Source organism: Pseudopodoces humilis, chromosome 7, assembly GCF_049639895.1.
Source record: "Pseudopodoces humilis isolate 2021_Gansu_Grassland_sample_001 chromosome 7, ASM4963989v1, whole genome shotgun sequence".
In the NCBI taxonomy this organism is placed as follows: Eukaryota; Metazoa; Chordata; class Aves; order Passeriformes; family Paridae; genus Pseudopodoces; species Pseudopodoces humilis.
This window is the reverse complement of record NC_142206.1, coordinates 1,225,748-1,251,397: the sequence shown is the minus strand read 5'-3', so window position 1 is coordinate 1,251,397 and position 25,650 is coordinate 1,225,748. Positions and strand designations below refer to the sequence as shown.

The following is a 25,650-nucleotide window of genomic DNA, read 5'->3' as shown; positions in this document are numbered from 1 at the left end:
ACCCCAATTCCTGGGACAAATTTGGTCACTGTTGTTGGCCCTCTCCCAAAGCACAGAAATCTGTAAAACCCAATCACCCCTTTCAGCTTTTTCACAGTTTCCATTTCACTTGTAAGTCTGCAGTGCTGGTGTGGGGTTGTTTTGGGGATTTGTCTGATGTGCAGCATGCTGGCATGGTTTGGTAGTTTGCTACTTTTCCTCATGATGATGCCACCCCAGCTGTGCTTAAACACAAATTATTGATTCCTGGAGATCTTAAAAGCTTAACACAGGTATAAAACAATTTCAGCTAAGACTCTCTGACATTTACCCTTTCTTTTTCTATCCAAAAGAGCCACAGTAAAAATAATCTGCTTGTACTTTTAAAATAGGAGGTCCAACACAGTTTTGTTTATTCCCTGACATTAGGAGCTGCCAGAATTTACATAACAGAACCTGATCAAAAATGTGTCACATAAATGGTTTCATTTCACTGAAGGTGGAATGATACTGGTATGCCAAGAAAAAAACCTTTTAATATTTTACTTCAAATCAGGTTGCTACCACATCCCTTTGGTGAAATTTGCATGCCCAGAACTCATAAGTAATCTGCTTGTATTGTGGGGGATTTTTTTTCAGTAATTCCTCTCATAGGTTTATATTTTAAAAGTAACTATTTTGCATTTTACACCTATTTTGAAAACAGTGCCGTTGTTTCTGGACTTGTGTTTGTGCAGAGCTGCTCAATGGGCTATTAGAACTACAAGCTGTAGGCTGGAGAAATAATCTAAGAGTCAAATCTAGGAGTCATTCCAAATAAATCCTACTGAAATCCAAGATGCAAGTGTGGTGCTCAATGTGTGTGCTGTGCAGGAGTCCAAAATTGGGATTCTCCCCCAAACTTTTCCCTTCTTTGGTTCATTTAAAGACATTTTGTCTTGTCAGAGCTCCATTGAGGTTTTAATAATACTGTCCTTTAGAATGGGCAAGATCCAGTTCTGTCAAGGTGTGGGAGAAGGGATACTTAAGGGAAAACTTCTTTGAGTAGGTCACAGTTTTTAGTGTGGCGGTTCCAGTGTTGAGCACCGTGTGGTTCGTGCACGAGCTGTAATTTGGAACTGTCAAAAATTAGTATCTGTCAAAAAAAGAAAAAAAACCCAAAAAAACCCTAACCTTTAATTTCTTCTTCCTCTGCAGGGTTTGTTACAGGAGCTCCGACACCTGAAAATTAAAGTGGAAGAACTGGAAAACGAAAGAAATCAGTATGAGTGGAAATTGAAAGCGACTAAAGTAAGCAGAGTCCTTGGCATTTTCTAACTGCAGGCTTCTATCAGCTGGGAAGGGATGTGCTCCCCTTCTCATCAATATTTACTTTTCTGGCATTTACCTTGTGGCAGGGTAGCTGTGAAGTCAAGAATTCTTTAACCAGGTTTGGGACAAATACCTTGGTTTGAAGGTGTTGTGGTTTCCTTCGTGCCCTTTGCTCCCTCCGTGCACTTTTCAGTCAAGTGCTCCTTGCAATTCTTATTTTAGGAAACCACAAAAGGCATTTTGACTTGCAAAAAGTTGCTCAGAGTAAAGGATTCTTTGAAGGCTGGATTTGTGTAATGGTGACAAGCCTCTGTGGGATTCGCTTTCCAGCCTGGAGAGACATGCAAAGTTTATTGGGTGTTTGCTTCCTATGGAATTTGTTTTCGTAGAAATTTATCCCAAAATACACCATGAGATCACCTGCTTTGTGTATATCAACTCCTGTTGACCTTAAATCCTGCAAAGCTGTTGGATCATAATCTGGACAAACCTGACATGTTAAATACTTAATCATTTTCCCCAGTAATTAATTTTTCTAGTGGAACATTCTCTCTGCTATTCCTAGTTTGAATTTTTAGCCCTTTTCCACTAGATTAAAAAGCACCACACGATTTTTCCTTCTTGTGCTGTAATCACATCTCCTTTCTTTTGTGTAACAATCCCTGTTTATATCAATGACTGACTCTTGAGTTGTGGCTGAATCTTGGAGAAACATTTCAAATTATTAAACTGAATTTTCTATTTAATGCTTGACAGCTTGATCCAGACATGACAAATAGCTATTATTTGTATTAACATTTCTTTCTTTTGAGAATTCTTGGATGAGTAACAGAATGTTGCTGTCATGTCTTTTTTTCCTCATGAAGATAATAGTTCTTCAATCCATGAAAATGTTTTCTCTGACGTGGTGGAGATGAACAGTCTTTGGGAAAATATTTTCTCAAGCAGTGTGTGGCCAGCTGCCAAGACAGATAGAAATCATGGAAAAATGTAGGAGCAGAAGGAAAATGGGAAAGAAGAATCATAAAACTCACTGAGGGAGAGAAGATACAGGACTGGAAAGGAAGAAAAGTACAAGGAACGAGAGAGGAAGAAGAAAAATAATCAAAGAATTAGATTTTAAGGGAAAAGAGAGCTTTTAAAAGAGCTTTGAGATCGAATAGACCAGGGGAGGCAAACCCAGATCTGGTACGGAGAGGTCTTCAAGCTTTTATCTTCCTGTTGTTCCAGCTTCTTAGATGAGAAACTGGAATATATCCATGGCTGGATATAAAAAGCATATTAGTCAGTGGGAAGTGTAGGAGCCCTTGAGAGGTGCAGCAAGGCAGATTCTTCTATTCCACGTGGAATTTTAGGCAGAGCAGTGACGTTATCCTGCAGTCCAACCCCTTCGTTCGTGGTCAAAATGAGTTTGTGTGTTAATTAATCTGTGTTTGTCCCTATTTGGGTAATGTTGTCTGGTGTTTTGTGTCTTTCCTGCTTTATTTTAGTATTTTGGGAAACTGGACACATTCATGATTTTTGTTTTGTCCTTGTTCTTTGGTTTGTTTCTTCCTTTTTCCCCCATCTTTTTGTTTGTGGTTTTTTTTTCTTTGTCCTTTATCTGCAAGGAGGTTTTGTGTGCTCTTACATGGCAAAAGCAGAACTTTGATGCCCAGAGGTTTTGAGACTTCTGAAGAAAATCTTACCAAACTGACTTAGCAAAATATGCTGGTAGCAGTTTTTCTCATCAATACAAAAACCAGATCAGAATCACTGAGTTTCAAGCTGAACAATCACAGAATTCTTCTCCCTCTGTCTTGCTGAGCTCTTTCATGTGGGATTTTCTATCCAAATCCAGGGGCAGCCCTAAATTTCCAGAAAATATAAATGAACACTGGGATTTTGTTGTATGTCTGTTGTTGCTTTCCAGGCTGTGCTTTCCTGCTATCCTCTTTGGTGTTTTGAGGAAAAACAGTTTTGTTATCTTGCTGAGAAGGCTCAGCATTAATAGATTCTCAGTTACTATTATTATTATTATTATTATTGTTGTTGTTGTTGTTGTTAATAATAATAACAACAATAATCATAATAATAAATAATAATGTTTATTGCTATTATTATTGATATTAATTGTATTATTATTTTTTTATTAGTAGTACTATTGTTGATATTAATAATATTTTATTAATATTAATAATATTGTATCTATGTATTTATATATATACACTTATTAGTATAAGTAGTAACTAGGATTAAAAATAACCACTATGTTTAAAAATCCTTTGATATCTTTTAGAGGTCTTCATGCAGAGTTTGAGCTCCCTATAATAGTTGTTGTTATTATTATTATTAGTAGTAGTATTATTATTATTATACCAACTTTGAAGCATTGAGAGCTTTCCAGAGTTTCCTTACCTGCATAAATCCTTGGAAATTTTACCTTTCTCTATATCTATCTCCTCCAAGAACTGATTGCATGGGGAAAAATGAAATTCTCTAGTAGCAATAGCAGCATAAATAAATATGTCCAGCTGTTTGTGAAATATCCTGAGTTGGTAACTGGCCTCAACCACAGGTGCATGCTCTGAAATCTTCTAGTTTGTGGGACAGAATCCCAGAAACAGAGGGTGGGGAAGTTATTCTGACTTTTCTGGGCTCTTTTTCAGGCTGAGATTGCGCAGCTCCAGGAGCAGCTGGCTCTCAAGGATGCAGAGATAGAGCGCTTGCAAAGTCAGCTCTCCAGGACCTCCTCCTACACAGAAGTGGCAGAAAGAGGTAAGAGGAAAAGAACCAAAATTAAGAATTCAGAACCCTACTCGGACTTTGCTTTGGTGGCAGCTTGGCTCAGGATTGCAAAGGGATACAAAGAAATGCAAGAATGGACTTAAAATTAATTAAATTAATTCTGTGTTCTGGTAGAGGCCTTCAATGTGTGAAATTCTATTCCAGTCTAGAGGCAGCACAAATTGAAACAAGCATCCTCAAGGCCCTGAAACTTTTTCTGCTGGTGTTTAATTTATTGTTGTAAAGACTCATTGTGGTCCAATGGGAATTCATTTTTATAAATTATACCTTGAAAATGTCTTTGAAAAATCTTTAGAGTTTCTGGTTTTTAAGGGTAAAAGCCTAATGTTTCATCCTAAAACATAAAAAAAGACAGTCTTTACTTCCTTTCTTCATGGCTGTGTCTCATTCAGCTCCCTGTCCCATGAAAGTTTGCACCAGATGGATTTTCAGTGTCCCTGCCAGCCCAGGCTGGTTTAGGGCTCTCTGACATTGCAGGTTTCTGGTTTAATCCTGCACTGTTGACACAGGTCAGTGGTAAACAAACCAGTTTGTTTGGCCTTTGGCCTCAAGCAGCAGTGCCACAGCTCTCTGAAATATCCACTGAAAACTGTCCACTGAAAAGTATCCACAATTCTCTGAAATAGCCACTGAAAGCTATTCACTGAAAACTGTCCACAATTCTCTGATATATTCACTGAAAGCTATTCACTGAAAACTAGCCACAATTCTCTGATATATTCACTGAAAGCTATTCACTGAAAACTGTCCACAATTCTCTGATATATCCACTGAATATTCACTGAAAAGTGACCACTGAAAACTGTCCACTGAAAACTATCCACAATTCTCTGAAATATCCACTGAAATCTATCCACTGAAAACTATTCACTGAAATCTATCCACAGCTCTCTGAAATATTCCCTGAAATCTATCCACAGCTCTCTGAAATACTGAAATCCATCTACAGCTCTCTGAAGTATTCACTGTAAACTATTCACTGAAATTTATCCACAGTTCTCTGAAATATTCACTGTAAACTATTCACTAAAATCTATCCACAGTTCTCTGAAATACTCACTGAAATTTATCCACAGTTCTCTGAAATACTCACTGAAATCTATCCACAGTTCTCTGAAATATTCACTAAAAACTATTCACTGTAAACTATTTACTGAAATCTATCCACAGCTCTGAAATATTCACTCCCTGGGGCTCCTGCCAGCTGCTGGGCCAGGAGAAAATGGAATTAGGGACCTTTTCCTCCCCTTGCAGGAGTGTCTGTGTGCAGTTTGCACAGGGCACCAGCTTTGCTGCTCTAACAGCTCCTGTGGCTCTTCCCTGAGGTTTTCCAGTCCTGCCCTGGCTGGGATGTGCATTTCCATCTGTTCCTCCCTTCCAGGGCATCCCAGGAGCCTCCTGAGGTTCATTCCAGCCAAGTGATGTCTCCCTGTGCTGACCTCACTCAGCTTGTGCATGTGGAGAGCTGCATGTCTAACCCAAAAATGAGTTTGTCTAACAGCAGTGCTCGGTAGAGGAACCCTTCTGCTAATGGCATTTTGTATTTTCTGGGAGATTCCCAAAGAATTGATGGTGTTTCAAAGGAAAGATAGGGGTATGACAGTAAATCAAGAGCTCACTAAGCAGCGTTCAGCTTCCAGAAGTGTGGTGAAACTTGATTCCAGTGGCAAAAGAATCAAACCCTCTACAAAACCTGTGGGCTTCATTCAAGGAAAATACTTAAGCCTATTTGAATGGAAACAGTAACAATCCTTCTGGGAAAAAAAAAAAAAAATTAAAATACTGATTTATCAGAATTTTAAGTGGTCTTCTCAAAGTTGAAAAATTATGTCAATGTCCTTGTAGCATGCTAGAGTGCATATCCTAATTAAATTGCAAAATTAATCTAATATGTGCTTTTTCTACATACTTTATTTGACTCTCACCACTCACCACCGTAGAGGAAGTTTATAGGAGAAGGCTAAAAGAAAAACGTAAGCCTTGCAATTCCCTTTTGGCTTTATCTCACTGCTCCTTTCACACCAATGTTAACCCAGATGCAGCAATAATTCTGTGTTTGTTAAATCTGGCTGTCTAATTGTAACCCACACCAGCTCCCACTGCTTGCAGCAAGCAGACAGCTCCTTGTTCAGCGAGGTTTTACTGCAGAAATAAAGGCCAGAGGTTCACAAATCAAATTGTTGGGCTTCAAAGGGATGTTGTCAAGGTTAGCAGAGCCAAAATTTAACATTTACACCCTTTTATTTATATTTCCCATTTAATATCAGGAAAGACAGATTTAATTGAAAGCCTCTCTCTTTGGAGGGGACGATTTAGGCTTTGTTGTTGTGGTTTGTTTTTTTTTTTTTCAAATCACTGCATTAAATTTAAATTAAATAAATATATGTAAATTAAATAAAAATAGTCTGAATAAATGTCCCCATACTTGATGACATTAATGAATATTGTAAGTAAAATCTGCTTTAGTGTGCTTAAATCTACCTTGACACCAGTCCTTTTTGAAGTTTAATATTTATCAAGAGAAATTCATAGGACTGTGATTTTTTGTAAGAAAAGTCTCCCAGTTGCTTTCCCACTGCCTGGCTTTAGTTTTTTATTTGGCTGTGCCTGTGCATGTCCTGTGTCTCTTCTTTGGGAAAATGCCTGTGAGGTTCATTTACATGTTTTAAAACTTAATCATTGCAAGGTGTGTGCTTTCCAGAATCCCTGCAATAAAAACTAATTACAGCTTTTTCAAATAGCTTAGCTATGACATTGTGTGTTCAACATTAAATTGTAAAACCCTTTTTCACAGATGCTCTTTGGCAATGTTGATTTTCTTTCCCCTCTCTCCCTCCATGCCTGCTGCCATATCTGTGTTGATGGATTTTTTTGGGATCAGTTGTGTCTGGTTTAATGCCAATTAATAGCTTGAGAGGTAATTACAACAGAGGAACTATTTCAGCTCCTGCCTCCATCACACTTGGTTCAGTCAGGAGGACTTGCTGGGGTTATTGTGCAGAGAAAAATGAGAGATTTGGTTCAGCAGAGTTGGGGTGTGATAAACAACCTCACACATTTTCAGAGAGGGTGTTTTAACTGGCTTGACATCACTAAATTGTGCGGGAGGAAATTCTCCACTCGCTCGTGACGTAGATTTTAACCGAGTTGCTCACACTGAAACATTTAGGTAAATAAAATTTTACAGAATTTCATTGTATCAGACCAGTTTTTGGTTATTTTTCATTCCCAGGTTCATGGATGTACTTTACTTCTCAGATGGAATGTATTTTCAATCCTACTTAAAATTATTTCCTTAAGTATGACAGCAAACACACCCTCATCTTTTGCAAAGTTTCTTTTCTTTTCCACTGTTTGACTTCCATAGTTTAAAACAGTGTTCTGTAGTCTTTTGTGAGCAAAACCAGGATGTGTGTGTTGTGCAATGCTCTTAAAAAAAATCCACATTTAATTCAGTTTAGTTGTGCACTGGCCATGCCACAGACATGGTTTTGGTTGTTAGTAAGAACATGGGGAGAATATCACAAAACATCTATTTGCAGTAAAGATAGCAAGTCCTATTTCTCTTACAACATTTTAATCTTATTTCTCTTACAACATTTTAATCTTATTTCTCTTACAACATTTTAATCTTATTTCTCTTACAACATTTTAATCTTATTTCTCTTACAACATTTTAAAACATTTTTAGACCAAGAGGTTCAGCGGTTGAAGATAGGAATGGAGACGTTATTGGCTGCAAATGAGGAAAAGGTGAGAAGATAATCCTTGTTCTACGTATTAAGAATGAAATTATGGGTTTGAGTCTCTGAAATGTTCCAAACAACACATTTTTTGTGCAAGGACTAAATGAGAAAAGGGATTAATTCTTCAGGAGGCTGTAGCTTTTGTGGTAATAAATCCAGCCATGGGATTTTCCTGGATGGTGGCACACTCATATATGATCACAGACAATAATATGCATCCCTAAAAACTTCCTTTTAGTTAGTGGGGAATCCAGACAGGGCAGCATTCATTCTGGAGAACATCAATGTGGCTCATAACATTTCTTTCTCAAAAAAGCTGGGATGTCAAACTTCTCTGGTTTCTTTCCATCTCTAATTTCACATTGTCCAGCAAATATTGTGTACAAAGGCAGATAAAATTCCTTACAAGCATGTGGAAGACTGAGCCTGTTTTCATGAAAATCACAGGGATGTAGTTGAGTGTTTCTGCAGTTAAAAGTGAAGGGGTTTAAATGGAATTTTATTTATTTCATGTTTTCCACAGGACCGTCGGATAGAGGAGCTGACACTTCTGCTAAGCCAGTACAGGAGGGTCAAGGACATAATGATTGCAGCTCATGGTAAAATGTCTTGTGAATAATTTCCTGCTTTATTTTGAGTTTATGTGGTGTTTCCTGTGACCATCAGCAATGTTTTACAGCATAAAATGGTAGCAGGAGAACTCATTTCCCTTCCTGACAGCTGGCTAGACAAGCCTTGTTTGGAAGTAACAACTGAAAACCCACATTACTTTGCTGCACACAATTCTGTGTATTTAACTTCAAAATCTGGGGGGGGAAAAAAAATAAATCTTTGTCCCTTTTCTCATTTACTCTGTAGGAAGTGGAGTGGGTTTTAGGACAATCTCATTTTAAGTTGTCACCATCATTTTCAGCACTGAATTTAACCTTGGGAAACTTGACCTTCTGAAGGGACAGTTCTGTTCCATGCACACCATCACATTAACAAGACATAATAACAACATTTTTAGGCCTTGAATGGCAGAATGGAAACTTGTGTTTAGCACACAAAAATACAGAATGAGAGTAAATGTGTTTAATGCACAAAATGGGGAATGAGAATAAACCTCTCTTAGAATGTTCGTTAAGTAAATAAACAAAAGAAACAAGGAGCAAGCCATGATGCTCTGGGTTATTGAGCTGATACTGCAGAGAGCAAACTTTGCCTTTTTCTCTCTTTTTCTGCTCTCCAATGCTTTCAGGCTCTTCTGTCTCTGGTGCCAGTGAAGAGGAACTTGAGGCAACTTTAAGGAAGTGGAATCTTTTGAATAATTCTCCAGGAGAATTCCTGAAAGCAGAGGTACAGAGATGTTCTAGAAGCAGGTTCTGCTGTATGTAGATGTGTATATATATAGAGAGAGATGATTTTTTTGCTGTTGGTTTCTCTGTAGTAATGTAGAAGAGGGTTCAGCCCTGGCTGAATTTCTGTATTTCTTGGTATGGGCACAGTAGATTCAGCAGCAGACACAGGATTGAAACTCTTGTATCTTCCCCAGGCCTCTGCAGGAGAATTGTCCCCAGCTGTGCTCCCTCCAGTGCCACACAAAGCCATGGAAATCAGGCAAGACCTTCCTTTCTCGTGTTTCATGTGGGTGATGCTAAATTGGATTATTTAGACTGTTTAAATGCTGGCACCTTGTCTTGACTGTTCTTGGCTTTGGGCACTTGTGAAAGCTCTGCTTGTCGTGGGGGTTTGCAATGCTCAGATGCTTAAGGTTTAAATTATAGGAATAAATCAGCATTTTTATATATCAGCAGATATATGCACTGTAATCCTTAAAACCATAAAATTTATTTCTATTTGAAGTGGAAGTGTTCCAGCACCTTCAAGCAGTTTAACCTCTCAACAGGAAGAATCTTTGGAAATCACAAATAGGTAAGAATGAGTAACTTCCATTGAAATGTAAACCAGTTTTCCTCTCTAAAATCCCTAAATGTTGCACATTGCTCACAGAGAGCTATTGTTATTATATTATAATATTCTTACATTTAATTATTATTATTAAATTAATATTGCTGTGCTTGTTAAGAGCTTCTAAAATCATCTACAGATCCAAGGCTAAAGCTGCCCACTGGGCCTGGCTGCCTTTCAGTGCTGCTCAGAGGATGCCTTGTTGTAGTTTCTGCCTTCATCTCTCTCAGTTCTCCAATTTTCAGACCAAAAACACAATAAAATAAACGAATTTCTTAACTCTGAGCTGTGTTTCATGCGGGCATTGTGTGATTTACACAGTTCTTGTGTGTGACACACTCAAAAAAAACCATGTATTAACTGCTGCTTTTTTGCCTGTCCCTTTCTTCAAGGGTTCCACAGAAAAAAAAGTCAAGTAGTTTAGAAGACTTGCAGAGCGAATCCTTGGAAAAGGTTGGTTTATTTGGCATCACAGCTCCTGGTGTTCAATGTCACAGCTCAAAAATCAAGTATAAATATTCTTTTTGTTATTCATTTAATAACTTTAACCACCACTAACTCTGTATGTGGGGAAAGAGCCCTAAAACAGCTCAGGTTCTTTTTCCACCCCCAATTCCAAGCTGGTTGACACACCCATGTGGACACACCTTCAAATTCAGTTTTTGCCCTGAGAGAAACAAAAATATTTAAGTGAAACACAATCAATAATGAGGAGTCATTCTGTTAAAGTGCAGTATTATTTTATTTATGAGTGTTCTTAAAATATATATATTTATATATTTTACTTACAAATGACCAAAAATATTGAGGCAGCTAATCCTGAAAGTAGCTAAAAGTTGGGACTGGGTATTTGCACATAGGATTCCTTTTTGGGTGTTTGCATGGAGCTGTGTTTTCCCTTACCTCTCTGATGCAAATGCCATTCCTGAAGATGGCAGTGATGCTGCCTTAGCTCAAGCAGCAGGAGCTGGTTTCATTCCATTCCAGAATAAAACTTCCCAATTTCCCTTGTTAGACTGTGGTGCCCAGTCCTGTTTTGTCATTATGCACACTGACATTTCTCTGCACTTCTGTAATTCTGCTTTGTGGCATTGTTGTTGCCTTCTGTACTCAAATCAGGCTTAAATACCAGGTTACCTACACCCAGCAAGGCCATTTAAACCAGATACCACTCATATCTTAAATTGTTAAAAAATTTTCTTAAATATTTTAATATTTTTCTTGAATTGCTGGAGATGATAGTGACTGAGTGTGTGAAATTTGTGCTGTATTAATTAGATTGTAGTCACACACATCACAAATCAGAACTAGCATTTCATTCCGTGAGGAACCGATGTTTTCTCCTCTTAACTTTCAGTTATTTTCTTGTCTTAAACCAAAAAATCTGGATTTGTCTCTGTGATATGCTGTGATAAGGCTGGACCTACACATTTATGCTGGAGTTATTCTGCCCTGCTCAAAGCTCAAATTGCCATTGCTTCCAGCAATAATAATAATAATAAAACAATAAACCACATTGGTGTCCCTGACCTAACCATGGTGGAATTTTTATAACTTTGTTTCTATCAGAGCTCTTTATGGTTTCAGCTGGACCCATCCAGGATTGTGTGTGTTATTTTATGCCAGTTGTTTTCATATTGGTCTGTTAAACAGCTCTTACGTTCCCAGCTCAAAGTCAGTCTAAAGGGACCACCCAGAAACCTGAAAATAACAAAAATTCCTTTGATCACGACAGAACTCAAACAGGAATTGTGCAGAGGGGGGAATGAACAAACACAGTCTGTATTAAATATTGGATTGAGACAAAATTAAGAGGTAACAGCCCTTGTAAAATATTGTCCATACATTAAGCACCATCTCTATAGCAGTAAGATTTGATGTTCCATGTATGTATGTTAATACTAACATTTGTCTGTTGCTTTTTTTCCATAAAACCTTGAAATTGCCCTCCCCGAAACTCCATAGTATGTAGATGGAAAACCAGCACAGCCTGTTGTAGAACAAGAGGTATATTAACTGCAACCTTTCCTAACAATTCTCTGGTGTGATGTGGTGTGCTGTGATGGTATGGCTGGTTTGTGTTTTATATTCATCTTCTCTCCAAAATGTTTGCATAGTTCCAGTGCTGACAAAACAGAGGGTAAAGGTTTGAAGGGGAAATCTTTGGCTTTCTTCCTTTTATATCTAAAAATATGCTACATGAAGCTGAGGTCAGTCAGTCTCGGAATACACACTGGTGATGCAAGACACAATTTCTCTACTCTTACAGTATTTTTGGTATTTGTACTCCTGCAGTTGCCAAAAAAAAAGGAGCAGGAGTTGAGGAATCTGGCCTGCAGTTGTAGTATCCAAAGAATCCTCTAGACCTTGGAACAAGAACAGATAAAGCAGTGAATATCTCATTGAATATTCAATGTATCCTCCTGTCACAGGCAACGTTCCGAGACAATTTTGTTGGAATGGGATTACTGAGGGGGAGCACACTGTACCTTCCTCCACAATAAATATGATTTGTGTGTTTCCAGTGCAAATTTCTCCTCTGGAACCTCCATTCTGATACTGAAACATTTACCAGTGTGAGTTTATTCCAAAACACGTGTTGGATGTACACCGTTCCCCCTAATAACATCAGGTGGAGCTGCAGGTCCAGTGCATGTCTCAAAAATCATCTCTGTCCTACAGCTTTCCCCCAGGGCTGGCTTGTCCATCTTTTCATCTGAATTCAGTGCTGGACAAATGCCAGCAAGCCATTTCCAAAATTGCAGTCAAAAGTACCTCTGTGAAACATATGCTTTGCCTGGAAAAGTAACTGATTAGGCTCAAAACTATTTATGGGAACATTTCATCTACCCTTGTAAAAGGAACATGGTACCCAAGTAGATACCAAGGAAAATTAGGTTCTGGAATAGAACTGGCAATTCTATTATTATTATTATTATTATTTACATTATTATTATTATTTACATTATTGTTATTATTATTATTTATATTATTATTATTTACGTTATTATTTACATTATTATTTACATTATTATTTACATTATTATTTACATTATTATTTACATTATTATTTACATTATTATTTATTACATTATTATTTATTACATTATTATAATTTATATTTATAGTTGCTATTATTAATGGCTGTAATTATTTTTAAAAAAAAAAAGGCAAAAAAACTTCACATTTACAATTCTGTCTATGCAAAGAGATTTTTTGTCCTTAGGAAAACTAAATTTCTGTACCTTGTCTTTGGTCTTGATTCTTTTACTGTTATTAATGGTGGTGGGAAATATGTCTGAGGAAATCTGAGGTGTACAAACGTTTTTGGGTTAAATTCCAGCGAGATACAAAAGTGAGGCAGAAACAGAGAAAGTCTGGTGGAAAACAGGGGAGGAAAGAAATGATCTGAAAAGTAACTAAAACATTTTTGGTGCTATCAGAGTTGACCTTGGAAAGAGCAAACCATTAAATAGTGCCAGGGTCCTGGAGGAAAGGGAGACAGCTAGAAAAATTCTTATGGCCAAACCAGGTGATATTTAACACCTATTTCAAAGCAAAGCAGAGAGGATGGAGTGGGAAGGGCAGAAGAGGGAGGCTGTGGGGTTTTTTTGCTGGGAAGCTGGCAGCTGGTGGATGGGTTTAAATTGAGTTAATTTAATTTAAATTAATTTTTAAAAATTAAAAAAAATTAATTAAAGCAGAACTTGCAGGGAGTGGAGCATTTTGAGCCGCGCTTTTTTCCTCAGCCGCAAGAAATCGCGTAGCGCGTTGCGGATTCCGCGGGCAATTCGATCCCGGATTTATTTGCTCTTCCCCTCTTTTGCAGCAGAGTAAGGCAGTGGGGAAGAGCAGCAAGTACCAAACGCTGCCAGGAAAGCTGCCCCGAGCGCTGCAGAACGGAGAGCAGGGGATGTACGGCTCCCCAGAGGGATGTGGCACGAGTGACAACGGTGACAGCGGCGTCCCCGGCCTGAGTATGTACCTGTGCCTCTCCCAGAGGGAAAATCCAGGCTGCTCCAGGGCTTGGGATGGGATCTGCTGGGCCAGAACAATGCACATGGGTCACTTGGGGAATGCCTCACCACTTTTTTATAATTTATTTTTTTTAACACAGATATCAGAAATATTCCCATATTCCCATAGCTCACGGCGGAGTGAAGGATGAGTTTAATTTAGAGGGTTTGGGTTTTTTTCTGTTGCACTTGGCAACACCATTTGAAACTTTACAGTACAAAACTGAACATTTTGGGTAAAAGTCCCTCTATCAGCACTGTCTGTTGCTTAGCTATGGGGGACCCACTAGTGAAAATTCAGTTTACTACATGCAAAAAAACATCTGTGGATGTTGGAACTTCAAATATATTTCCATGCCACAGCCCTGTGGAGGCCTGTATTAATTTCTTTTCAGTGGCACCTTAAGCACAGATTTGTTGACAAAAAGGTGCTGAGAGTGAGGCACAGGTATTTTTTTAGGACTGAAGAGCTTGGGAGCTCGGGCACAGGAGCATCCCTTGTGATTCTGAAGTCTCTGCACTCTAAAAGTTACAGTGTGGGATTTTTTGTTGTTTGTTTGGCTGTAATTGGGGTTTTTTTTCCCCTTTGGTGGGGGTTGGTTTATTTTAAGGCCTCGTGGTCCCTAAAGCTGCTAGCACACCAAAGTTTCAAGGTTGCAATAGATTGTGGTTGTTTCGAGGTTTTGAAAGAGCTTTTTTGTGATTGATTTCTTTGTAGACAATGCATGAGTGTCTTTAACTGCAGGATTATCCAAGGGTGGGTGAGCTTGTAAAGGAAAATGTTCTTTTCCTAGAAACAAGCAATAGCTTCTTAAACACACTGAGTTAAGAGAATTTTGTTCTGCAGGTTGCTTTGTTTCTTGCATTAAATTCATTCCACCTCCAGTTCTGTATTTTGGAGCAATTTGATGTAATCTCAGCCATTGCTTCATTTCAGATCCGCTTCAGGCTTCGTAGACCTCTTTGCTTAAAGAGCTAAAACTTTCCAAGAATAGTTAGGAAAGCCCAAACAGATCCATTTTCATCCCTTCGTGTTTAAGATGATCTGTGCAGAGTTCTTGGGGCTCGTGCACACCGATGCAGATTTCACTTCCACGTCGAGCATAACTGCTTCATTTTCTTTCTGTTCCTGCTTTTAATGCTTAGCTTAACTACTTTGCCCTTCTGTAACTTTATTTTGCTGGTGTTTTGTATCTTCTTTGCTTCTCCATCTGGCTTTCTGCCTCTTGGGATGACTGAAGATCGCGTCAGGAGTGTCAGTGCGCCCGTGCTAGGTACTGTATCCAACAAGACGCAACTTTAACGCTCATTTCGCTGCTTCCTTCCTTCCTCTCCTTTCCCCCTCCCTTTCCCTGTGGAATACTAATCCCAACTGAGCTCCTTAGGTGCAGTACTGAAATGAAGTAATAGCTCCTGCTGTGTGGCATTCACGTGGGGTTTCTTTTTGTGACACTTGTTCCTGGTTTCATTCTGGTTTCACTGAATTTAGAAAAACTCCCACGGATTTTGGTGGAGGAGTTGAGGTATTAAGAGCAGGCAAGAAGACTTTAAATGAATTCAGATAGTGTAGTTAAATAGAAAATACTCAAATAACAAAATTATTTTACCCAATATTTTAGTATTTTTTTTTTAATTAGATGTCCAGCTGCTTTTTCACCTTCTGAGCTCATTTTTGGTTTTTTTTTTAAGTACAAGAACAATTTTATAGGTATCTGTACTTCTGTAAATTTAAACATCAGCGTCCCAGACAGCACCTTTATCAATAATTGGTATAAAATTATTGATATAAATATGTATATATTTACATACATTATAATATTGGTATAAATATTGGTATGATTGGTATAAAATGTGACTAAAATACTGTTCTTAATCCAGGAGAAACAGAGAACATGGATGGTACAGTGGTCTCAGATGACCTTTCACCTCTCTCTTCGGGAACGGATTCAGGTTCACAGTCTCCATGGTCGCCAGAGAACAGAAAGAGTCCAAAAGGGATCAAGAAAATCTGGGGAAAGTAAGGTCATTTTTTTTTATTTTATTCACTGTCAAAGCATTTCAGCTGAGAATGAAGCCACTTCCCAGCAAAATCTCCAATTATCTGTAGCAAGAATTACCTAAAATCTGGGGAGAGAAAGCAGCTCTGGGATGGCACGGGTGTGTCCCTGTGTACACAGGGGATGGAAAAATTGTTGGGAGCTTTCACAGCGTCATCCTGGTGAAAGAAATAAGGCACTGCTGTCACCTTAATGCTATTAATTTAGCATGCCAGCAGTTTTATTAGCCATGAAAAATTAAATTGTAGCAAGCTGATCATTGCAAAAGACACCAGGTGAAAAAACGAGGGAAAACGGACGGAACAGAAAGCAGGGCAGAGTTGCACTGTGTCCACTCCATCTGCTTCAGCAGCAGCAGCCATTCCCAAGTCTGCATTATTAATTGGATCAAAGAGTTATGGCTGCTCTGCAGAGCTTTTCTTTTCCCTCCAGAGTTAGGTCCAGGCTGAATTTCCTAGAACTCCTTCAGCTGCCTCTGGAATTTGGCATTTGCGGTTCCCAGGGAGATGAACGGAGCTGTTAGTTGTCGCTGTAGTTTCCATGCAGAGCAAACCCCCTCTGTCACCAGCTAACAGTCCTGTCGTGGCACTCTTGTCTTGCAAGAATACGAAGAACTCAGTCAGGTAACTTCCCTGCAGACGACCTGGGCCTGGCAGAGTTTCGGAGGGGAGGTCTCCGCGCCACGGCTGGTCCTCGCTTATCCCGATCCAAGGACACCAAAGGCCAGAAGAGGTAACGGCTCCTCCTGTCCCTGGCACAGCCTGCTGCTGCCAGCTGTGCCCCACAGCCAAACCCTCCTCTTGGGGAGCTTGCCCAGCATCCCACCTGGAATTCCACAACAGCTGGAAAGAATTTCCCTGGTAGCAAAAGTCATCCCAAGGATCTCCCCTGCCTGCACTCCTCCAGCTGCAAGCTGCAGCAGCCTCAGAAATTTCACCTTGTTAAAGAGGGAGGAGAATAATTATCTCCTCATCTGCATAGCTATGAGGGTTCAGCAATTCCCTTTTCCCTCTTTTCAAACAGAAACCAGGAAATTCTTCAGGTTGTGAATTCACAGGTTGTGGCTGGGCTGCCAAATTCCCAGGAGACCCCAGCACAGGGCACACCGACAGATTTGTGGTGGTGCTGCCCCTGGCACACGAGGAGCTTCCCACTATGGACATTCATTCTTTCCTTTTAAGATTTTCCCAATTTCTTGTGCTTTCCAGCGACCACAATGCCCCGTTTGCTCAGTGGAGCACTGAGAGAGTTTGTAACTGGCTTGAGGACTTTGGCCTGGGCCAGTACGTGATTTTTGCCCGGCAGTGGGTGACATCAGGCCACACGCTGCTGACAGCCACACCTCAGGACATGGAAAAGGTAAATCACTGCTCCTCAATACCTGCTGATTCTGTCCAACCCCCTCCAAAACACTGGCTCTCCCTTTCTGGAACTCACAGTGCCAATTTTCTTAGTTACCTCATGTGAGGAAAGGAGCCAGAGGCAGGGCACACTCTTTGCTAATGGTTTTTTGTTGCAGGAAATGGGAATAAAGCACCCACTGCACAGGAAGAAATTGGTTTTGGCCGTTAAAGCCATAAATGCGAAACAAGATGAGAAGTCTGCACAACTTGATCATATCTGGGTGACACGTAAGTGTTTGGGCTCTCACAGAATTGTTTGGGAAGGAATTTCTCCCACATCCCTGAAAGAGTAGCCCAATTCACATTTAAGCAGTTACCAAACACCCTTTAAAAAGCACCAAGTTTCACCACAGGAGAGTTGAGGATTTTTTTGTTGCTGTTCTTGACATCCAAACACACAGCTGGTGGTGTGCTCTTTGTAACTTTTCTCTGGTTTCTCTCAGCCTCCTTTGGGCTGAATTCCCCAGGGATCCTCCCTCGTGGGGAGTCCCATTTATCTCAGTCTTTATGATTCAAAGAAAGCTCTTGGGCTCATTAGATTCTGCTTTCTGGTGTTTATTGAAGGATCCTTACAGAAACCTGGCAGGTCTATCCAGGCTGGCTGCACAAGCCTAAATCACCACAGCCTGGCTCATTTCCTTCTGATGATACAAAATGGCCCCAAACCACGCAGTCTTTTCACCTTTATACCAATTTTTACCCCATTAACTACAGACAGGTGTATTGTTATTATATCTCAACAAATAGGTTTTCTGTATCTACTCACGTAATTAAAACTGCAACTCTAAACCAATCATTCTTTGTGCTTCTAAAAACTGCAGAAGCATGGAGAAGAAGGAAGCAGAAGGATTAAAAACTACACCCTTTTTCCTCCATCTTTACTCCATGTGTGAAACCCTCTTAAAATCTATATTTTCACCTCAGTGATAAATTAAACATTTCTCTACTTTCTATTTAATTTCTTACAAATTTTGGCTCGCTCGGGGATATTTGGAAGCCTTTCTGTCAATATTATATATGATTGATGTAATTTTTAAAGAATTGAATAGCATTCAATTTTTTAAAGAATTGAATAGACAGAGAAATGTCTCTGCATTTCTGGGCTCCTGCACTCTTCCATGGGGAACTCTGTCAGACAGCAGGGCACTGAATGTGTGGGCTCAGTCTGGGAAAGCTCCTTTATGCTGCAGAAGGTGTTGAAGGCTCCTTCATCATCCTTCATCCTGCAGCTCCATCACGTGCTGCCTGCCAAGTATCACAGGGCTGGCGTGCAAGAAGCTGGTGGGTGGGAATTGCTCCCAGGCTGCTGGCAAGAGGCTGTCCTCAGGAAAGGGGAAGAGGTAGAATGAGCCACCTGAACACCTCAAAAGAGGCCAGGCAAGAGGGGAAGAAGGGCTTCACTCTCTCTGATCTGGATTTGGTTCCCCATTGCTCTCACATCTGCAGGGTGGCTTGATGACATTGGCTTACCTCAGTATAAAGACCAGTTTCATGAATCCAGGGTAGATGGGAGGATGTTGCAGTACTTAACTGTGGTAAGTACAATCCTTTTTCCTCGGTTTTATCAATTTTAACTTCAGAATAAGCAAAAACTTTCAAAATTTTCCTTTGAGCGTGAGCAGTTAAAGAATTTTTGCAAGACAGAAATAGTGCCAGTAACAACTCCTCTGTGCATGGAATCCATAAAATAAGTCAGATGCTAGGGCTAACTTCTGCAAAGTCCTTCTTTAAATATCATGTAGCACACTGGGACTAAAAGTAAAATTTTTTTGTTTTATGTGGAACCTCTGGAGCTCTGCACACCAAGGTAGAAACAATATTCAGCAAAGTAAGAGCAGGAAATCCAGTGACTTGTACAGCTCTGTCCACATCCACAGAACACCACGAACCACACGCAGCCACCGTGTTTTCTTCCCATTCTCCTGCCCAAGTCTGGATAGTTAAGACCTGGATTTATCTTAACAGGCTACAATCCTGCCTTCATTTTTTAGCCAGGTCTTGCTATGATGCAATGTTAAAAAAACCCCCAATAAATCAATGACAGAACCCCCCCAAACCTCCACCCTAATAAAACCCAAACCCTCTTTAAAGGATAAACTTTCATCTTTCCTAAGCCACAGTTACTGTAGTGTTTTATGAAACTACACAGCAAATATAAACTCTTTCAAAACTAAAATCTCTCTCTCCTTCACAGAATGACCTTCTCTTCCTGAAAGTCACCAGTCAGCTGCACCACCTGAGCATTAAATGTGCCATTCATGTGCTGCACGTCAACAGCTTCAACCCCAACTGTCTACGCAGGAGGCCTGTTGAGGAGGTAAAAGAATGTTGAAATAAATTAATTTAAGCAAGCACAAATCACCTGGTCCCAGCCAAAGGGGACAGAAAGTCAGCAGTGTTACAACAGAGTCATTGCTCCTAGGGACCTGCACCTAAAGCAGCAGTTATGCCACTAATTAAATCTCGTGCATTTCTCCTCAGAAGTTATTTGCATAGTGGGGATAAAAAGTTAATTCATCTTCCAAGAGAATAATTTGGAATGATTTGTCTTTGCCTGACCTCATATTTAAAATCTGTAAGGTTTTTTTGCCTCTACCTGACCAGCATAGTTTTGTCATTAACCCTGTTGTCGGGACATTCCCTTTTGTGCTGGTATTGTCTCGACATTATCAGTTAGGAAAAAAAAAGGTTAAGCAGGAGAAAGAAGAGTGTTCTGGAAATTTTATTCCAATGCTTCTTATTCTTGTAATCATGTTTATACCTTTTAAGTTTTAAACCTGTTTTGCCCTTCTCCTAATGCATATCTCACAGCAAAAAATAAATGTGTGCCCTGGTGATTTTAGCCAGCGCTAAAACCCAGCACGTTATTTAGTGCTTTAACCAAAAAACCCAAATTAGCAAAATGCATTGACATTTTTATCCCTGTAATCTCTGCTGCTGTTGCACTTCTTGGTGCAACACACTGGGCCAGGTCTGCCATCTCATCAGAGACTGCTTGAGAGAGGCCTTGAGGAGAAACAATCCCCCAGCCAGGGAGGAAGAGGAAGAGGAGGGAGGCTGTTTCGATCTGAACTGAGCCAGGAGTTGTGCACACTCTGACAGGGCAGGCAGTGGTGTCATCACCTGTTGTGGTCCCCCCACAGAACATCTCTCCTTCTGACGTGGTGCAGTGGTCCAACCACAGGGTGATGGAGTGGCTGCGGTCGGTGGATCTGGCGGAGTACGCGCCCAACCTTCGAGGCAGCGGAGTGCACGGGGGCCTGATCGTAAGGATTCACCTTTTCACCATGAAAAATTGACAGATAGAAACCATCTCTTATCTGATGTTCATCAAGCAGAAAGAAACAAGCACATCTGCAATATGGCAGCGTGGTCAGGCCTTTGAAGGAGCCTCTTTATCTGATCCGCACATCTTTATTCTGCAAAGGAAACCTAAAATAAGAAAGAAATAGCTAAAACACTTTCTGTAATCAAAGCTGAGCTGTGCACAAGTGTGTGACGGCAGCACTTAAAGGAAAACCTGAAATGTGCTGTGCAGAAGTTGCTTTTTGATAAGGCATCTCTGAGTGTTTCTTTGAGTGATTTACCAGAGATCTGAGCCACGCTAAATAACCACCCTGAAACCACAGCAGTCAGAAATTACATTTTTTTAACTCAAAACATTCAGAACTATTTGCAGCTCTGTAATGTCAGGGTTCTGAAATACCACGATTCTACTGCTGTGGAATTTTTGCAAAAATGCAGTGGTGGAAATTGTACTAAGATTAATTTCGTACTCTGAGTAGAGCAGAAAATTCTGAAGGGAAACTTGTTAAACCCAAACAAACATATGATACGGTGACAAATATAAACACATATTTGCCTGATGGCACTCAGCATTTTTCCTTGGCTCTTTTCAGGTATTTCCCATTCAAACCCCCGTATCACAAGTGAGCTATGAAAGGTCTAATGTGAGCAGGGACTTAGTGAGAAACCCTCTGCTAAGCACTGCAGTTAGTTTACTGTTGCAAATATTTATATAAAAAAGAAACATCCTGTCCTTTTTCCCAGATTCTCGAGCCTCGCTTCAACGGCGACACGCTGGCCATGCTCCTGAATATCCCTCCCCAAAAGACCCTCCTGCGCCGCCACCTCACCACTAATTTTAACGTGTTAATTGGGCCAGAGGCACAGCAAGAGAAGAGGGAAATCATGGAGTCAGCAGCATACACGCCTCTGACCACCACTGCCAAAGTTCGGGTAGGTACTGCTGCCAAAAAGCAGAGGTGTCGGTGTCAGGCTCCTCCACTCTGAATTACAGAGAAAATAAGGGACAAACAGGGGCAGGGAGAGGTGAATTCTAGGAGTGCTGCATTTCCTTTAATTCTAGAGACAGCACCTTTCACTCTGTACCTGTTTCATCAGGTCCTGAGAACAAGCATGCAATCTGTTCTGCCTTTTCTTAGAAGGAACATGGTGCAAACACATTAACACCCACTGTAACCCCAGTTTGAGAAGAAATGCAGTTAATTCAGAATCCACGTACTTGAATGACCAGGGTATAGCCATAAGTGGAAAAGGGGAGGATTTTGAATGTTTAAAGAACAACCTTACTTGTCTTACTCAAAACTACTTGTGTTGACTCCTTATTTCAGCCAAAGAAACTTGGATTTTCGCATTTTGGAAACTTACGGAAAAAGAAGTTTGACGAATCAACAGACTACGTTTGTCCTATGGATACAAGCCCAGCTGCTGCCAATGGTACCTCGAAAAACTATGGTGGCTACAAAGGCCTCAGTCCTTTCACTGACAGGGAACTGGATCAGGTGGGACAGACAGACTGATGCCATGCTCATCTCATCCTCTCCATGCATTCCAAAGCTTGCAAATAACCAAATGTTCCCCTGTAACAAACTCTTTGCTACATCCGCATGAACTCACTGAGAAAAGCGTTGGCTGTGGACGCTGGAAACCAGAGTTCCAGACTAAGAATGTTGGGTTTATTTTTTTTTTATAATCAGCATCTCATAGTAAACTCATCCATCCTCAGGCCCTTTTTCAGGACTATGGCACCTTTACACTCCGAAGATGGAGGTATTTTGTCAGTCCAGGGCGTGGTTGCAGTAAACACAAGACTTTTGTACTTACAGCTTTCATAATTTTAGTACAGCACACGATTTTTTTTCATTATCTTTATGGGCGGTTTTAATATGTACTAAATTCATATGGACAAACTTGTACAAAGCTATCAAGTTATATTAAAGTACAACTGGATTGTATTTTTTAACAGTAATCAGAGAATCCAACTGAATTTTTCTTTCATGGTGTACAGTGGGGAGTAGTTCTGCTTAGACAATATATGTGAAGAAAATGCATCAGCAATGAACAAATTATTAATAAACTGAGAGTTAATTCACTTTTGTAATGTAGTAGTGAACTTGTGAATGAAACTGTCTAGATGGCATCCAGAGAAATGCTGAAGACTAAAAACTATCAAATTTTATTTTGACTTTGCTGTTGTGTGTAAAGGGATGTAAACCCTGAAAAACGGAGCGCTCCTGGAGCCTTGTGTGAGCTTTGGCAACACACAAGAGCCACACAGAGGCAGCTGGAGTAAACTGGCCTTTCTCCAGCGACATAAAAACAGTTTAAGACTGATAAGAGAATGGTCACAACATTGAAAAGACTAACTGTGAAGGTAATTTTTTTCACTTGCATGGTTTAGAGCATCTAACATCTCATTTGTGTCCATTGGCTAACCTTGGTCTTTTGCAATGTACTGCTCCTCAACAGGGAGAGTACCAAACCCTGACTGTGAGTGTGGATGTCCACTTGCTCAGCTAAGGGTTGTGAGGGAATGCATTAACTTTCAGCCAAGAACTGTGCAGTTGTTGAAGCATGACAGAAAGACTGGGTTTTTCTCTAGGAGCATGGTCTGTCTATTAAGCATGACTTCTGAGCATGTGGCCCATTGCAGGAAATCACAGTGCCCTAGATTGTGACATTTCTGTATAAAAAGAGGTAGGACTGTATCAAAGACTTCTTGCCTGTGAAACAATCCCACCAGAAATGTAAGTGGTTTCAGGCCATTTGGAAAACCCTACTTTTCATTGAAAATATCAGTTAATCTCTCCCTTTTTTTACTGTGAATTGGAGACCAAGTCTCACAGAATTATTGTCTCTTAATCAGGGTCTACTCTTCCTATCTATCATTAAATGCATTTTCACATACCTTGTAGCACGGAGGCATTTTTGTTAAGGAGCTGCTAAACTTACCCCAGCTTCATTTGTCCAGGCACAGATCCCTCCCAAAGCTGCATGTAGAGTGAATAAAATTGCACATGCTGTCTGATTTGAACTAGTTGCTGACTGCTTTTACAGATGGAACACTCAGAAGGCACAGTAATGCAAATAGGGGCTCTTTCCCAAGGCATAACCCACCTCACGGTACGTACTCATTCCTCTCTGCTTCCAAAGTCACCCGTGTGTTCTGCCAAAATTCACTGGAATTGGTCATTGCTGGTGGTGATGAAGAGTAAGAGGGTCTCTGCTCTTGTTAAGCATCTCTTTATAGCTTGGTGGGACGTGCAGTCAAAAAAAAACCACTGCTTTTAAATTGCTCTAGAAATTAAGCTTCATCTAGGCCCAAGTTTTCATGAACTCTGCGGTCTCTTTGACAAAATGACAGCTATTTACCCCCTTAAATAAAAACAATTCTTCAAAGATTTTGCAGGTAACCACCAGCTCAGTCACAGCATTCACAGCAGGCTAGGAATGAGGTACAGACTTTTGAAAATTTACATGAGCTGAAACTCTGTGGCAAACATAAAACAAAACACCTGACTTTTGCTTCTTCGTTCCACTGAAGTTAATTTATTAAACAATAAGTGTCTGGAAGACATAATGAAGAATTATAAAATATAGCTGAGTTGCATGCCAGACACAAAATCTCTAAGAATTTCCTCAAGCAAAAAAAGCTTATTTAAAGCTGGAGAAATACCCTTTGACTGTGTGTGGCTTTCACCCCCTGTGTTGTGAGGCTGGGTCTCTGGGAGCACAGGCCCCTCACCAAACACCCTCAGTCCTTCCCAAACTGCTCTTTCAGACGCTGCTGAGCCAGGATGAGATGCTGAATGACAGCAGGTTTCTAACACCGACCTTTGAAGACTGGAGATGATGTCCCAGCAGGACGGAGAGCGCTACCCGAACCTCGCGCCTGCAGGAGCGGCCAGGAGCAGCTGGGGGCCGTGCAGCAGGAGAGCTTTCCCTCTTTTCTGCCTCTGCCACCTCCCATGTAGCATTTCCTCACCTCAGGGCAGCCCCACCTTGCAGGTAACTCTCCTCTGTGCTGTTTTCCCACCTCATGTAATGGCAAACAGGGGCTGGGAGAGGAGTGGGACTCTTATCCAGAGTCTGGAAAGCCAAGACTGGCAATGTTTTGTCCTTTTATTCACTTGTCTGTTACGTGCTGTGTCGATGTACTGTTACACGAAAAACCTTCTGTCATTTTTTATTTTTATAATTAACTTGGAGTGCAGGAATCATTAATACATAATTGTACCATGGGGGCAGATCAGAGGTACCTGGAATTCAGCTGGGTGCTGGTGAGAGCAGCAGCAATGGCTCACTCACCACTCCTGTGGCCTTGCCAGACTGGTCCCCAGAAAGGATTTCAATCTCTTCCCCCCTTTCACTGTCCTGCTCTCTTTTTATCCAAGCCAGGGCACTGTAGGGTGGGAAGAATGGAACATAATACTGTCCATCAAGCCCTTGCTTTTATTAGGATAACAAGCTACCACGTTCACAAATCCTTACCTAAGGCAAGAACAACTGCAGCAGGAAATTGTAACCAGGAAAGTACCAGAATAAAAGATGTACTTCTGTAAAACACCTGACAAAATAAATCTGCTGCTGTTGTACTGGGCTAGACAGGACTGCATCAGAGAGAAGTATTGAGGGGCTGAGGTTGAAGCTGCAGTTACTTGTGATATCTGTTTACATGTACATCTCCTGTACTAATGAGCTATTAAAAAGCTCTCTCAGTAAACAGATAAATGCCAGAAAAAAAGTCTCCTTAATTGTAAGGAAAAGTACTTTGTACAGGGCTGGTTTGCATTACTCTCTCCTTGCTGGCTGCAAGTGTTCTTTAGATTCTAATATAGCCTCAGGGCAGGTCACTGCCAGCCACAACCCTCCCAAATTAAGAGGGAAATTCCAGGGCTGGCCACAGGATGCAGCAAGGGCTCTTTGAGAACTACCTGGGGTGTTTTTAACAGGTGATCTATCCTGGTCCTCACTTCACCAGTGTCTCCTGACAGACCTTGCATTGTATGGTCAGGTGTAAGAAGATAAACACATGACTTGAATGTCCACAGTGGTAAAATCAAGACAAGCTCTTTTCAGTCACTGCAAAGTGCAAAAA

General features: G+C 40.4%; 1 protein-coding gene across 18 annotated transcripts in view; it reads left to right on the top strand.

Annotated features, from left to right (window-relative positions):
* The window catches only part of PPFIBP2 (PPFIB scaffold protein 2), a 98,563-nt gene extending 73,030 nt beyond the window's left edge, over positions 1-25,533 (top strand). For 11 of the 18 annotated variants that reach the window (XM_088057257.1, XM_088057239.1, XM_088057250.1 and 8 more), the window contains 23 exons: positions 1,177-1,269; positions 3,939-4,047; positions 6,018-6,050; positions 7,769-7,830; positions 8,347-8,422; positions 9,064-9,161; positions 9,358-9,422; positions 9,669-9,737; positions 10,166-10,226; positions 11,739-11,780; positions 13,603-13,750; positions 15,031-15,063; positions 15,668-15,806; positions 16,450-16,578; positions 17,055-17,205; positions 17,366-17,477; positions 18,696-18,784; positions 19,444-19,566; positions 20,393-20,515; positions 21,300-21,488; positions 21,884-22,054; positions 23,610-23,675; positions 24,334-25,533. In XM_088057257.1, coding sequence (XP_087913383.1) covers positions 1,177-1,269; positions 3,939-4,047; positions 6,018-6,050; positions 7,769-7,830; positions 8,347-8,422; positions 9,064-9,161; positions 9,358-9,422; positions 9,669-9,737; positions 10,166-10,226; positions 11,739-11,780; positions 13,603-13,750; positions 15,031-15,063; positions 15,668-15,806; positions 16,450-16,578; positions 17,055-17,205; positions 17,366-17,477; positions 18,696-18,784; positions 19,444-19,566; positions 20,393-20,515; positions 21,300-21,488; positions 21,884-22,054; positions 23,610-23,675; positions 24,334-24,405 — 2,253 coding nt within the window. In that variant the 3' untranslated portion in view covers positions 24,406-25,533. The other 7 variants (XM_088057241.1, XM_088057247.1, XM_088057240.1 and 4 more) reach the window with 6 other exon arrangements.
* Positions 25,534-25,650: the final 117 nt, after the last annotated feature.